Source organism: Dama dama, chromosome 32 (assembly GCF_033118175.1).
Source record: "Dama dama isolate Ldn47 chromosome 32, ASM3311817v1, whole genome shotgun sequence".
In the NCBI taxonomy this organism is placed as follows: Eukaryota; Metazoa; Chordata; class Mammalia; order Artiodactyla; family Cervidae; genus Dama; species Dama dama.
In genome coordinates, this window is record NC_083712.1 from 45,929,867 (window position 1) to 45,946,210 (window position 16,344).

General features: G+C 45.3%; 1 protein-coding gene across 2 annotated transcripts in view; it reads right to left on the minus strand.

Annotated features, from left to right (window-relative positions):
• Window positions 1–13,117, minus strand: part of RARB (retinoic acid receptor beta) — a 183,730-nt gene extending 170,613 nt beyond the window's left edge. The window contains exon 1 of one of the 2 annotated variants that reach the window (XM_061134609.1): window positions 13,036–13,117. Coding sequence is in view for 1 of the 2 variants with exons in the window: in XM_061134608.1 (XP_060990591.1) it covers window positions 12,342–12,498 (157 nt within the window). In the remaining variant the exon portion in view is untranslated. Of the gene's footprint in view, window positions 1–12,341; window positions 13,013–13,035 lie in introns of those variants that run through there. The other variant, XM_061134608.1, reaches the window with a different exon arrangement.
• Between the last annotated feature and the right edge of the window lie 3,227 nt (window positions 13,118–16,344).

Consider the following 16,344-nt stretch of genomic DNA (forward strand, 5'->3'; position numbering starts at 1 on the left):
CCATATCTGGCCTCAAAGACTTCCCAGGTTGCTAAGGGGACACAATCCAGGTGGCTCAGTGGTAAAGCATCGCCTGCCAGTGCAGGAGACCCAGGTTCAATCCTCGGGGCAGGAAGATCCCCTGGAGAAGGAAAGGGCAACCCACTCCAGTATTCTTGCCTGGGAAATCCCATGGACAGAGGAGCCTGGTGGGTTGCAGTCCATGGGGCTGAAAAAGAGCTGGGCACGACTTAACGACTAAACAACAACAATGACAAAGTTTGCAAGGTAAGCATTACGTACAGGTGAAAACGATCGAGGCAACAGCAGAAGCAGTGCAGGAGGCGTGCCCAGCTTCACGGCACCACGGGGTCCACGAGGAACGCACGCAGCATCGACCCAGAACGCTCCTCACGACCCACAGACAGTCACTGCAATTCCCCCATCTGCCTCCTCAAAGGCCGTAATTCAACAATTAGATTTCAAACAAAAGAAACAGGTAGAACACAGTACACAAAAATCCCCAATACAGAACGATATATTGCACTTGAAACAGACAGTTACTCCATATCTGTGGGAGACCCTGGTTCCAGGATCCCTGTGGACACCAAAATCTGTGGACGTTCAAATATATAAATGGAAATAGAATTTGCATACAACATCCACATCCTCTGTATCCTTTAAATCATCTCTACTTATAATGCCTAATACGCTGTAAGCACGAAGCTCACAGTTACAAACACAATGTAAATACTGTGCAAATAGTTGCCAGCTGTGCAGCAAAATCAAGTTTTGCTTTTTGGAACTTTCTGGAATTTTTTTTGTCCTGAATATTTTCCATCTGAGATTGGCCAAACCAGTCAATGTGGAACCTGCGGACATGAAGAGTAAACTGTTTGAAACCACAGAAATAAGGGCGTTATATGAGGCTAACCGCCATCATGATGATTAATGTAAACTTCATTAAATAGTCACAATTTTCATAGATTTGTTGTTGTTGTTTAGTCACTAAATCATGTCTGACTCTTTGTAACCTCACGGACTACAGCACGCCAGGCCTCCCTGTCCTTCACTATCTCCCAGAGTTGGCTCAAACTCATGTCCATTGGGTGGAAGATGCCATCCAATCATTTCATCCTGTCTCCCCCTTCTCCTCCTGCCCTTAATCTTTCCCAGCATCAGGGTCTTTTCCAATGAGTCGGTTCTTTGCATCAGGTGGCCAAAGTATTGCAGCTTCAGCTTCCATAGGTTTGGGACCCTAAAAACAAGCAGATACTGAAAGTAGGTGGCAAATACCAAAATGTAAGTTTTTCAGTATCTCCTAGAAGTTTTTCTTTTCTTTTCAGTAATGAAAGATACAGTAGTGCTATTGAAGAGGTACCACCACTGGTGTCCATCTCCACATGAGGGCTCTGAGCAAGCTAGAAGAACAAGAAAATCTTATTTCTCATCTCTCACCTCCCTTTGATTCCTCAGTCCTGACTCAAGATCCTGTGAGCTGCAAAGGGACCAGGTCAGTTGCAGACTCTGACAACAAACAGGACGGAAGACAAAAGGATAAAGGAGCAAACAGCATACTAGCTTCTTCCACAGTTTAAAAGGCTGTGCCCTTCATCGCAGCACTGTTTATAATAGCCAGGACATGGAAGCAACCTAGATGCCCATCAGCAGATGAATGGATAAGGAAGCTGTGCTACATATACACCACGGAATATTACTCAGCCATTAAAAAGAATTCATTTGAACCAGTTCTAATGAGATGGATGAAACTGGAGCCCATTATACAGAGTGAAGTAAGTCAGAAAGATAAAGACCATTAGAGTATACTAACGCATACATATGGAATTTAGAAAGATGGTAACGATAACCCTATATGCAAAACAGAAAAAGAGACACAGATGTACAGAACAGAATTTTGGACTCTGTGGGAGAAGGCAAGGGTGGGATGTTTCAAGAGAACAGCATCGAAACATGTATATTATCTAGGGTGAAACAGATCACCAGCCCAGGCTGGATGCATGAGACAAGTGCTTGGGCCTGGTGCACTGGGAAGACCCAGAGGAATCGGGTGGAGAGGGAGGTGGGAGGGGGGATCGGGATGGGGAATACATGCAAATCCATGGCTGATTCATGTCAATGTATGATAAAAACCACTACAATATTGTAAAGTAATTAGCCTCCAACTAATAAAAATAAATGGAAAAAATAAAATAAAATCAGGGAGCACTGAGAAAAAAAAAAAAGGCTGTGTCTTTCATGAGAGAAATGATGGAATCAGAGGAAATTCTGTGGTCCAGTCTTTCACCTCTCTCCCACCTTGCTCCAAAGCCAAAGCGCTCACTCCGGGGTCCACACGTGGGGTTATCAGGGCATAAACTTTCTGCAGGAATTCCCCCCTCCGCTGCCACACTGCTATCAAACTCACTTTCTCTGAGCCTCAATTTTCTCTTCTGGGAAAAGAGGCAAATCATACCTGCCTCACATGACTGCCTGTGATACTGATGTAGGGAGCATGATTAGAGTAGGGTCTCGTCAAATGTCTAACCAGTCTAAAGAAGGGACTAAGAACCTCACCGCAGCTCCTCAGGCTGTTCTCTAAACCAGAAGACGGTCACTCCTCTCGGGTTCCAGAGCACGATGGGATGACCACAGTGTAGAACACAGCAGCGTGCTCTTAGACCCCCACGTGCAGAGGTGGTCCCACGGGAGCCGGGCTGGGCCGAGCTGCTCCCCTAACAGGGGGCGGTCCCAGTGACCACGTGCCAGCTTCGCTCCAGCCTTTCCGAGGCCCAGGAGCTTCTAGGCAGCCCCCTTCTCGGATTACTGCCGCCACGCAGAGAGGAGCAGGAGATACACATGGTGACCGCCCAGCTGAGCTCTCTGCCAACAGCCAGCATCCACTGTCAGCCCCGGGCGCCAGCAAGGACAAGCTTTCAGCCCATTTCAGCCCTGCATGGTGCAGCCTCAGCGGACATCCCCTGGAGCAGAAGATCTGCCCAGCTGAGCCCAGTCCACCCACTAAATATTGAGATAATAACTGTTAGGTCACTAAGTTTGGGGGGCACTTCGTCATACGGCAAGAAAGTCTCAAAAACAATCATAAATACAAAGTGACACAATGGCCCCCACGTGGAAACATCCTGAACGTCCATCGACAGATGCATGGATAAAGATGTGGTACACATACGCAATGGAATAGTCTCAGCCCTGAAAAAGAGAGAAATGATGCCGTTTGCAACAACATGAACGGTCCCAGAAATTATCATACGGACTGAAGTCAGTCAGACAAAGACAAATATCATATGATACTGCTTACATGTGGAATCTGTATTTTCAATGACATAAATGAACTTATTTACAAAACAGAAAACAGATTCACAGATTTCAAACGTAAGACTTATGGTTAACAAAGGGGAAATTGGGGCGGGGGATAAACTCGATAAACTAGGAGGTTGGGATTAACAGACACTATTATAGACGAAAGAGATAATCAAAAAGGACCTATTGGAGAGCACAGGGAATGCTACTCAATACTCTGTAACAACCTATTTGGGAAAAAGTCTGAAAAGGAATGGATACATGTGTATGCATAGCTGATTCACTGTATACCTGATTTCCCATACACCTGCAACTAACACAACATGGTAAATCAACTGTCCTCCAAGAAAATTTTTTTAGAAAGAAGTGATTTTTTAAAAATATCTAATCAGACCCAACCCCCTAAAAACATTATTTAACAAACACTCCAGAAACATCCTGTGAGCCTTCAAGAAGCAAGTTCAGAAGGTATGCCCTTATTCCATCACGGAGTTTGGAACTCTGCTTTGTAAACCGCGCTTAGGACGCACCTATGGTGGCTGCCCCCAGCAAAACCTCTTGCCTGCTTCTTGTGACAAAAATGTGTGACCCACGTGATCCCCTCCTTAGGCACGAGCCCTGTTTCTCAGTGGGTTTGAGTTCTGTCTGTAATCAAACCCACTTCCAAAGTCCCAAGGAGATCCTTGTGTTTGTCTCACCGCGGGGCTGTGTCACACTGGCGTGTGTACACAAGTGTCTCCCTTCCGTGGAGAGTCCAGAGAGCAAGGGAGGCGTGGACTTCACCTTGGGGGTCCCTCCCCTGCCACCGGGACATGTCGGGGGGGAGCCTGGCATACGGCAGACACCCAAGAGCTGTTTGTTGAACAGGCCTTTGCAAGATCTAACCCATCCCTGAATGACAGAACCCTGGGTGAGCTGTACTGTGACAACTTCAAGGGTGACCACGCTCGGGGCAAAAGTCAACTGTCTGCACTCAGTCTCCGGGCTTGGTGAACAGATGCCACTGCATCAAGACCGCAGCGCTATCCCACTGACATGGGAAGTACTGTCCCCTCAGCGACGGGTCACAGACAGAGGAACCATCTCACGCAGGAAAGAGACACCAGCTCGGCCGGCACCGTGGCTGCTGGCGAAGGCAGGCGAGTCACAGCACCGTTCTGAAAGCAGGGACCTCCGTGTGTCTTCAGGGCAGGGCAGAAGCCTCCTTGACGTTATCTATAATCTTGCTACAAATCCTGCGATGTCCCATTTCATGGCTGTAGAAATCAATCCTGTGTCCAGGCGGGCTATTCCTCAGGCCAGCCACAGAGCGGGGACCGCAGGTGGAGAGATGCTCGCAGAGTTACGTCTGTGCCGGGCAGGTGGAGAGGCCACCGTGAAATTCCCAGAGTGACGGCCCCACAGCCCCAGGGCTGGGAGCCGGGAAGTCACTCCGCCCACCTCTCCAGAGCGCTCCCCACATGCAGGTGGCAGAGGAACTCCCGGGAGGCTATTTACAACCTGTGCTGCTAGAAGCCCGTGGCCCACGCAGCAAAAGATGACTTTTGCATCCTCCAACTTTCCCAGCACATCCAAACCCGGTCGCCGTGTCTCTGCTTCCTATTGTTTCCTCTGATAAGCAGGGCCCCAGTGAACAATTAGGGCTTTCAATAAATAATCTCTAAGCACATTCATTTGATTGACTGTTATTTGATACAGCAGTTAGTTTCAATGGGGCAGTTAATATTGATCACATAAAGTACTCCAGACAAACATGAAACAGTTCCAGAACTCCATGGATTATTACCCTTTATCTGCCAGTCATCTGGGTTACTTGTAATGGTCACGGAATTTAAAATCAATAATAACAATTAGTGTTCTGTACACCAAAACGGATGGATCATGGGAAATGGGTTTTCCTAGAAGATCAAAGGTAAAATGGGCCTGTCACTTGGAAGGCGGCTCTCTGGATTTCCAGGCCACACGTGGCATGGTACATCCAGCCAAGCCTTCAGCAGAGGCCGCAAGTGAGAGAGAGCACTGGATTTAGGAGATGTGATCATAAAAACGCAGGTGAAACCCCTGACAGTCTTAATCCAAAAGGATGAAGCATAAACGATAAAAAGTGATCAAAACGAGTGCTAACAAACGTGGTAAAATTAATGGGACTGGCAATATACTTCCTCTGAGAGATGCTTCTCGCTACCTTTTCCCGATTCCGATTCATAGGCATTAATTGTGATTTTTTTTTTTTTAATAAAATGGCAACAACGGTATTTTAGCTCCACGGCCCCACCACTGTAATGTCTGGATAATTAAAATGCAAAGCAACAGAGAAATGTTTCATCGTTAAACTGTAACCAGCACACTATGTGAAATCATCCATCCCAAAGACTTGTTTTTCATCAATTATTTGTTATTTATCTGATGTAAATATAAGAAGGACTAATTAAAACGTATGCCTTTTTATACAGCTTCTTGTCATTAAAGCCAATGAAAGCATTCTGAGGACCATAATGAAATAATTATGTTTGCCTTTAAGAATTCTCTTCAATAACACATGGCAGTACTGAGCTAAATTAAAACATTAGGAACTAAATTTCACTTGCCTTCCATTTCCATTTTAGTTAATTACACCCCCAAGCTTTCCAATGGGCCAGACCCTAAAAAATCTTTTGAAGCTGAAACAGCCTTTTTGTAATCACGAACTTAAATGACAAGACAAAGGTACTGTAGCCCCAAAAGCTTTAACATTTTTGAGACAAGGGATTTATTACTGAGGTCTTCATTCACTCTGAAAATTAGAGAAGTATTAGGATAAGTGTGATTCAAATCTTCATTTTCCAGTTAGCTGATGCACTCATCTTATCTGGTCTTATCTGCATCATTTCTACCCCAGTATTCCAAATTTAGCTATTTTTTGATAACATTTAATCTGTGACCAGTATTAACTTATCAATATCAACAACCACAACAAAAACATTTCACTATATCTGAGTAACATTAGGAGAATAACTCCTTATTCAATACCAAAACCTTAAAAAAAAAAGCGTAATCTTTAACAGTAGACTATGATGGCATGAACTTGAAAACATCAAATAGGATCCTTTCATTAGAATTTGACCTTCTCCGAACTTCCATTGCAGACACTAATAAAGGCAAACAACAGTAAAAAAAAAAAAAAAAAAAAAAGAAGAAGAAGAAAAAAAAATTTTTTTTAAATTTTAACCTAGTTTAGGAGAAAAGGACGAAGGAAAGAGGAAAGGAAAAACTGCCAGGTGGTTTCAGGGCTTTAGCCTGCTGTCAGATGACGCCGATGAGGGTGGGAACTTGGAGTTTAGAAAAGTAAACAGGAGTCCCAGGGATTAACTCTGACAACGTGAATTCCCGCCCACTTGGTTCTACGTGGGGAGCTGGCAGGATTCACGGGGGATAATATTTGGTGCCTGCTGGATAGACCGTCTTAGGAGACATCAGAGGGAAACTGTTGATGGCTGGGAAACAAATATCCAGCACATGACAACCTAAAATTGCGATTATCATCGCAGAGTCTGCTCTTACTAAACCCCCTCCCCTGCCAGCCATTCTTTGCTCTGTTCAGAGAAACCTCCTTTGGGGAAGGAGGGACACGGTCACCCAGGTTCAGCCCTGTTCAATTAGCTCCCCGCCCCCCCAAGCCGGCCCAGCTCCACTCCATCAGCCGGGAGCCTGTGCCCCGACAGAGGAAACGCTCCTCCGGGCGGGGTCACCCCCTGACGTCAGTTCCTGTTATCCCGCCTTATCGTGCTGGGGACCGGGAGTCTTATCTTATTGAAAGGCCCCCTCCCGGCTCCCCACCCTGCCAGGCCAGAGAAAAAGCAAGTCAGCGGTTCCATTGCCTGCTTGAATTCCCACCTAGGCAGCTCTGGGAGCTCCAGACAAATAACAGAATACCCTACCTGCACAGGCAGCCTCCACTGCTGTCTGAGTGGAGAGAACTTTTTGCAACTTTTATTTTTTATTCATTAGAAGGGGATCAGGGGTTGGGATGGGGCGGGAATCGTGCTTCTTAATGATGAAGGAAGGAGGCAGGAAGGAACAGAGGAGCGTCCAGGGCAACGTACTGAGTGATGAGGCTGTTATTAGATCTTACAGATGGGCAGGCTATCTCATCTCCTATTTAACAAGAGGTGCTTAGGCCAAGCCACTTACAGACAGGATGCGGATAAATCTGAAACCGGAGTTAACTCTCCTCTCTCCATCGCCTCCAACGTCAACTTTTTAAGAAGACGCTGGCTAAGAACTGTTACAGCTTTGTACACAGGGATTTAGCGTGTAATTCCACTCCTCCGGCACTCCCAAAACACACACGCAGGCATGCACGCACACACACACTTGAGGCATCAGAACCTCGGTCATAGTACTTAAATCCATATTGCAAGGGACACCTATTTACAGATCTATGCTTTGCCACAGAAGGAACTCATGTTTAGAAGAACGACCCAGAAGCACGGGCGATCTGCCCTTATAGTGGAAAAATTAAGCTGTGAGTGAAAGCTGCAGTTACACTGACCATAATATCCAAACAAAGGCTTTCTGTGCCGCTCCTGGGTTCAAGGGGCAGTGCTGGGAGATGTCGTAATGCTGGAATATCTGGCATAGTTCTGTGACTTCTGTGGGAATTGTGGCAAGCATATTTGAAAGTGGGTTATCCTAGAAAAGCTGAGATGTATGATAGCCATAGCTACCCTGTAATTTGAAAGGCAAGATTCCACATTAATATCTTTTAGAAAGATTTTCAGCCAAGATTTTTCTGATTAACTTTCATCAAAAAAAAACTCCCATTCCTGAAATAATCTATTTAACTGATAGTTAACTGAATTTATATGAGAACATTTAAAGTATAAAAATGTCATTTAAGGATAAATTTATTGGCACTTATATGTAACTCAAATCCTATGGAAGATTCTTTTTAAGATGCCCTAAAATGAACACTGCATTTACTATTTCGTAAATGCTATTGGACTCGAAGGGTTTTCTGTTTTGCAATGTGCTTTTACATCTTCATCTTCTCTCAGTAATTTCTTAGTTAAAAAATCCCCAGCCTTTAAAAAACTGTTTTCATTTTAAAGATTATAAACTCCTGGAGAGCACAATTTATAATCTTCATCATCTACCATGTGTTTCTCTTCTGAGATTATCTATTGATTACATTCCACAAGAAGGTACAAAGGAGAAAACAGTAAGGTTCTCTTTCCTACTTAGCCATCTCAGGGGCTTAACATGTTGAAGGGAAATTATAAGAACCTGATATCCAGAAGAACTTCCTTTTCTGCTTTAAAGCAAAGTTCATGATGATACTGACTGGTTATACATGGTCAGAGCCAGCCCTCAAAAATGAGGAGAAAAACTTCTGATTCAGGTCACCTAACCTATCAGAAATTGCCATTCTGATCATTTATCTACTAAGAAAAAAAAAAAAAAAGGAAGGCCTGTGTGGGTGTGAGGGCTTTGCATCAGGGCTGCGAAGTCCAACGCTGCCCGGCGTTTTCCCATCCATTCCACAGCCCAGGTTTAAGGGACACGCACATCTACTTCTGGCGTTTCCACCTACTTTTTAGAATCTCCCCTTTTCTGGTAATAACAGTTATTTATTCATTTTTTCCCCCAGGTTGCACATCAGTGCCTCCCTACCAGAAGTGCCAAATTATCTGGATACTGACAAAATTTTAGTATTGCTTTCTTCCTACCGGGAAGGAAAAGTTAGTGAATCTTCCACTTGTTTTCGGACGGACCTATCCTGCACTCCCTGAGATATAAGCAGAATTCCCTTTTCTTCTCTCCTTTCTGATGGTGTTGGTAACCACTGTCATATGGCCGAGAAGCAGAAAAGTATGTCCTACTTTAGAAAAACAATTAAGCCTTTTCACCGAAATATTTATTCAAAACCCCATTCAATTCATACGGTGGCTGTCAGCCTTTATTTAGTCTCTCTTTCAGAGGGTATCTTTGATTTTGCCACTTTGACCCCAATTTATATCTCACTAGGAGAGGATTTAGATACTGTTTAATACTGAAAATTCAGGTCCCGGCACTTTGGGAAGGGTACTTTTTTCCTTCTTTCATTGTACATTGATAGTTTGTTTTTAAAAACAGATGATTTCTCCTTGTTGGAAAAAAAAAAAAAAATCTTTTTCTCCTTTGTTTTTTGATGTGTTGAGTAGGGAGAAGACAGGGAAAGGGGCCAAGAAGTTGTCACACTCATGATTTCACCGAAAGCAACTGCTATATTTAGACCACAAATATTAGGATTTATCCTATGCCCACTGAGCAATTAATGCTGAAAACATCTGGAGCAGCCTAAACCCAAGATAATCCAGGAGGCATCTGAATAGAAACTTAGTGACTCCCAACACCTCCAGGGGCAGTCTTAAATCGTATTATTCATACCACATGCCCTCAGTAACTCGCTACTCCTGACTTTGAATTTTTAGAAGCAATTCACAGGCCCTACTCCAACCGACAGCTGGTTGGCATATCACTTTTCTGTCTTTAAAATTAAAAAGGAAAATAAAAAGAATATTCTAACACCTTTTAAGGAATGCTTCTGGTATGGTTTACATTCAAAGGGTTTACTCTAATTACTACACACACACAGACACACACTCACACCATAAAAATAAAATAAAAAGTAGGGATCTCAGAGTAGAAAACAGTTTGGGTTAGGATTTCGTACTATTTTTTCCCCTTCTTGCCCACTGCTTCCTCTCTGTTAAGAGCACAAACAGATCTGCTTCTTGTCAAAGCAGTCATTAAGTAAAATGGAAAAGGTTGTGGGTTTTTTTGTTTGTTTGTTTGTTTGTACTTACACAAACGGAGCCCTAATATGCTTTTACTTCAAAAGCCCTAACTGGCTGTGCCACCCTGAGCCAAACACCGCGTGGCAGAGCTTTGTTAGAACTTTTATTTATGCTAAAAAAAATGCAATCACTTCAAGAACTAAACTGAACCATCAAAAGCCCTCCAACTCTTCAGGGGCATAAGTGATATTTACATTCTATTCATGTAACCTGGAGTGGGGGGTGGGAGGTTGAAACCCTTGTGAAACTGACCACAGCAAGCACTAATTGCCCTGCTTACAAAAATAAAGACACTGAAATTTTTGAAATCCCTTTGTCAGATGCCTTTATTTACTTTTTTGAAGGCAAGTTTCTTTGATTAGCTGAACTTTGCTGTTATCAACACTTCTCGCTTCTCTGGCTGGCCCTAGGTGAATGACACATTCACCACTCGCTCTCCCCAGATAAGGCAAATCCCTTGTTTAACTTGTTCAAGAACAAACAAAGCTTTTCCCCCAACTCCTGCAACTTAATAGGCACTTTTGGAGGGTTAATTACAAAAGGAAGAATGTCTACTTGTAAAACCTCTATTAGGTCTAATAGCTTGACGCCAGGATCCCAGCATTCTTTTTTCCTTCCTTAAAAAACGTTTCATTAAAACTTTCTCTCACAAGAAAAAGTTGGAGACCACTCCAGTTCCCTGAGGTTCCAAATGAAACTGTTCATACTGTTTTAATTGCTACAGAGGGGTCTAAAAGATCCCTTAGTAGGTTGGAAAATTATTTTGTAACAGTTTCTTTGAGCTCTTCAAAGAAAAGAGGCAGCAGGAAAGTAAAGCCATTTCAAGAGCAGCTAACTGAGGGCACCTCCTGAGAAAGATATATATATATATATATTCTTTTTTTTACCCTGGTTATGGCTCTACGAAATATTAAGTCAGACAGCCAGACTGTTGGCATGGTTATTGATTTTTCAGCTACAGACCTGTTGATTTCCTGGCCCTGGAAGCAAGTCTTTATTCTTAAGAAAAAGTTTCAGAAGAGGGCAGTTTAAATCTTGTCATTGTCCTCTCTTCCTCTCCTTTTTCTTCCCTTTCTTTAGATAAGCCATCATGTTATTAGGAAAACTCAATTTCTTCCAGTTAAACTTTGACCTCTTTGAAAACAAAGATTTAAAATGTCATTTTCAGGCTAATGCTCCAATGAATTGTCAAATAAAGTACTAAAAACATTTTGATAGATAGCCGAGCCATTTATCTAAATCACTGTCAGGGCAGCAACGCGTCCCGCAGGCTCCCACTGCAGACACCCGAAAGTGGGGTTTTCTGGGACTGCTGCTCATTTCTCAAGCCTGCAGCCAGGCTACTGTTGACCAGTGTGGGCCTCGGCACCCCGTCAGCATCAGATAACCAAATAGTCAATATTTTTTTAAAAACTGGGCTACTCCACTTATGTTTCCCTTCCTTGAACCAACGTCCAGGTTCCCGGCTGAATTGCAAGATATGGAAATAATGGATGGCTCAGCCCAAGGGGTGTTCGTTGCCAGTAGTTTTCTAGCAAAACAGCAACTTCTTAGAGCAACAAAGTGACTCGGAAAGGTGGCAGCAGGGTCAATGCTAAGAAATATTGCCTTTTTCCTCCACAAGAAAAACATTGGAGGCAGCAGTTTTAATTGGTGGTTTGTGAACTTCAGGAGCAGCAGACACCTCAATGAGGCCAAATTCCTCCCGAGGAAGATGTCATATTTTAATTACTTTGGATTGTTGAAACACACAAGGGGGGTGAGATAGATATGTGTGTATATATATATATATATATAGCCAGCAGTTAATCCAAAGAACAGCAAAGTGAAATTCCCCTCTGCATACATCTTAGTAAAAACTGTACAAATGTGTCAAACTGCCTCACTTGAAGAATGTTTCAAAGTCCTGTGGTCACCCTCTACTTTTCCCCTCTCAGCACGCGCACATTTTTTTTTTTAAACAATTTTCAAGGCACGGTAGGGTTGGTAAGGAGAGGAGCAGGAGTCTGGAGGGGTTGTTTGGGAAGAAAACATCTAACAGGAAATTTTCAGCAGAGGGAATCAATATGCACACCAGCATAGCACACCCTTTCAGCATTAAATCATTAAATCCTTTGTCTGGCTAGCAGTGCAGTTTGTTTCCAGTGTCTTTATTGCATGCAAGAGAGACAATTCATTTTTTTTTTTTTTTTTTCTGGGTAGAAGAAGGGAAAAAAATAAACCTACATTGAGCAGTGTGCCGATGCTGCCATTCGGTTTGGGTCAATCCACTGAAGCATGCTTTGAGAGCCTTCTCCTGGAGCATGCATGAAGACGGGCTCGCAGTGTAGAAATCCAGGATTCGCCCAGGACTCACTGACAGGACATCCATACAGTCAAACATGATCTCCCCTGCACCGAATGTCTGCAAAAGTGCTTATCCTCTAGGTGTGGAGGCAAATGGCATAGAAAAGTCCACCCAACTCCATCAAACTCTGCCCCCTTTTTGGCACGTAGGCTGTTGGTCTTTTTCCCAGCCTCGAATCATGAATTATGACAGACAAGCCAGCTAAAAGCCTGTAATTGATCCAAATGATCATTTACCATTTTCCAGGCTTGCTCGGCCAATCCAGCCGGGGCGGGGGGTTCCCAGAAAGATCCCAAGTTCTCCTTCCAAGCGGACGCCTGCAAAAAGCCTTCGGACTGCGGTGCGGCTCCTACCCGGACGGTGCCCAGACCAGCCCTGCCCGGCTCGCGCGCGTCCTCGGCATCCGCGTCCTCGGGCGGCTCGCGCGGGGACTCTGGTCCCCCCTTTGGCAAAGAATAGACCCTCCTGCCTCTGAACAGCTCACTTCCTACTACTTCTGTCACACAGAATGAAAGATTGAATTGCCTAATATATGCGAGTGAACTTTCGGTGAACCCTTCCCGGGCTGCTAACCTTCAAATGACCCAGCGAGTCTGACATCACCAGCTCCCAGGATTCTCACAGAGCCGAGCACTCCCAGCAGCCCCGCCGCGCGGGCGGCCCGCGGCCCGGGCGCGCGCTCCTCCCGCCCCGCGCCTCCGCTCCGAGCGCGCGGGGCCGGGGCCGGGGCCGCCGGGAGGAACGCGCGGGGCCGGGGCCGCGGGGAGGAGCGCGCGGGGCCCTGGGGAGGAGCGCGCGGGGCCGGAGCCGCGGGGAGGGGCGCGCGCGCGCGCGGGCGCGCGGGGCCCCGGGACCCCCGGGGGGAGCGCGCGCAGAGCGGGAGACACGGGGAGCACGCGGGGCCGCGAGCAGCCGCCGGAACCGGGACGCCGCTCCGGGCCCGCCGCCCGCCGGCGCCGGCCCTTTGCGCCCTGGTTGTCCCGGGCTCCGCTTGGCTTCGCGCCCCTCCCCCGCCCGCCCCCGGCCCAGCCTTGACATTCCTCGGTGCGCCTGTCTGTCTGGTAAATGCCTCGTAACGTGAGTGTTTTTCCACTCCTGCAAAAGCACCGCAAGCCCTAAACTGGAGCACGAAGAGGAGCCGCCCCTCGGGGAAGCGGGGGGTTCAGAAACTTTCCATTTGATAGTCTTTTTCCTCTCTGTCCCTTGCGGGCCGAAGGGGACTGCATTGGCTCGGAAGTGAAATTCCGGCTTTCTGGATTCATTTGTTTCTTAAAAATGATCCTGAGTCAACACGCAGCATATGAAGGAGTCGAGAAAGAGTTCCTCCCGCCCCAAACACGCTCAATCACGTAGATATGCAAGGTTTCATAAAACACAGTGATCAAGAGCGTGCATGCGGGAGTCAGACTGAACAAGGTTCCAACCCAGCTCAACCTCTGAGCAGCTGTGTGACCTGGGACAAAGATCTAACCTCCCAGGGCCTCAGCTTGCTCATCTGTAAAATGGGAGTATAGGACTGCGGACCCCAGTGGGTTGCTGTGAGGACAAAGAGAAACAGCGCTTGCATGGCCCTCAGCACACATCCCAGGACAATCAGCTGTGACTCTTCTCAGGCAGTCTGAGGGCCCACTGCTCAGAATCAGGACTAGAGCCCAGCTCCCCGGAACCCCAGGCCTGAATGAAAATTACTTTTCTGCTCTGGAACAGCGCATGGGCGACGCCGGTCACCATAGCCGCCACTCCTGTACCCCTTCCCTCACTCCCACCACCACATAACTAAATGCAGGTTTTGAGAACTGATTATGTCAAAGTTTTCTATTTCCAAGGGCCACTTTTTACCCCTCCTAGCCCCTCCAAACTTGGCTATTTATTAGAAGATAGTAATTTTAAGAAAACGGATTTTTTTTTTTTTTTTTTTTTTTGACATCTCCCACACTGACCGGAGGAAGGAAAAGCTTTTCAGCCATCACCGAGAAGGACAAACACGGTGTTTACAAATACACCCAGGCAGAGAGCTGTTAAAGGGAGAGCCAGTCCACCCTGCAGCCATTTTGCACAACTTGCTTAAAGGATGCAAGGGTACATCAAAGAAAAGCAGCTCCGGGAGGGATTAAAACACCCTTCTTGATTCAGTGCCCCTGCACTCCGGACTGCGGATTCTCTCACACCGCAGGGCTGGCGAGTGGGCGGGCAGGGGGCCGGCTTCCTCGCCCCTCCCAGGGAAGGGCGGCTGCCTCTCCTTTCTGTGCGCGGGCTGGAATGCGCACTGGCATCCAGGCCTTTAAAAAGCCTGCTGGGCACCCACCCCGTGCAGCTGGGCTAGCACAGTTGTTAAGTGGCACTCATGGCGTAACCTGTAAACTATGCATTGCGCACACTTACCAAGTCCAAGGCCCTTTTAGGAAGGTACGTTTGGACTGTGTTCAGCCCGGCAAGCTCGGTTCTTGCAACTGAAAAGTCCTGGGTGATAAAAGAGGTGGTACGATTTTGCTGAAATTCCATGTTTGTTATTCTCTCTTTTTTATGTGGTCATCATTTTGTAACAGAGCTTTATTATCAGAAATCCTTTAACTACAAAGAAAACACACATTTTAAGCGAGGAGCACGGAGGAATTTACGGAGCGTTTGGTAACACTCCTGTCATGAAGATAGTCGTAAAGATACACAAAGCTCCTGTGCCACTTGCTACAGGGTCCACGATTTAGCGACTGAACCACCACCACCATGAGACTTATAGCTCCAAATGCTGATTGAAGGTCCTGAGAATTCCTTGGAAACTGGAATTATTTTGTACAAGATGGGTGAAAAGTTCTTTGGGGGGGGGGGGGCAGCGCAGCTTTATTTAAAGTACAGCTGAAAGAGCTCAGTTTGAAAGGAGAAACACAGCCCCACGTCCAGGTTTGTGCACAGGTTACCTCTGGCCCTTAGCACTTGCCAAAGGGTAGGGTGCACTGGTCTCAAGGTAGGGAACTTGGGGACAGGGCCCCCCAAATTCTGTTTACTCCATTCCTTAAGCTATGGTTTCAGCCTCATCCAGGAAGGGAGACAAGTGTTACCACATTTTTTTCCTCAATACTCTGTCATGGCACAAAGACAATGACAGAGATGTGTGTGTGTGTGTGTGTGTGTGTGTGTGTGTGTGTGTGTGTGTGTGTGTGTGTCTGTGTGTGTTAGGGATTTGGAGATTGGTATTTTCTATAAGAAAATTTTACGTTTCTATTCACCTAGGAACCCATTGTTCTTAACTGTAGAGAAATAAACTTGAGGCTTGAAATGAACCATCAGTGCTCAAATCCTTGTGCATAGGATATTATGTGTTTTTTTTTTAATAGTGCAACAGTATTCACTAGTCAATCTATCATTTCTCATCCTGAATTGACTAGGTAGACAGCAACTATTAGAGTTATTATTTAATCTAAATATAATTGAAAAAGTAGACCCTAAATTGAGCCATGCATTTCTTATATTTCTTTGTCAGTAAATATACTTCTTATACTTCTTGAAAATCTGACTTTTCCTTCACATTCTTCTCCTTAAGTAAAATTAAGGAAAGATACACAAATAGCCACAGTTCTTTAAATACATATCTGTGCACCATAAAGATTAATGAACAGGTAGAAGGTGAAAAATGGCCTAATTATTGTGGATAATGAGATTTAAGTTACTGACACCTATTTTAAACATTAACCAGTGACTTGGATAGAACCCTTTCCCAAACATGCTCTTAGTGAGGCATAAAATAACATTCGGATATGTGTCATGCCTTCTGTGTTCTTTGTGTTTGATCAATGATGAAAGGAACGCTAATAAAAGTATTCCCAACCACAAACAAACACAAAAGCAAAAGTTTGAGCCCTAAATTCATTTTGTTTCAGAGTAACT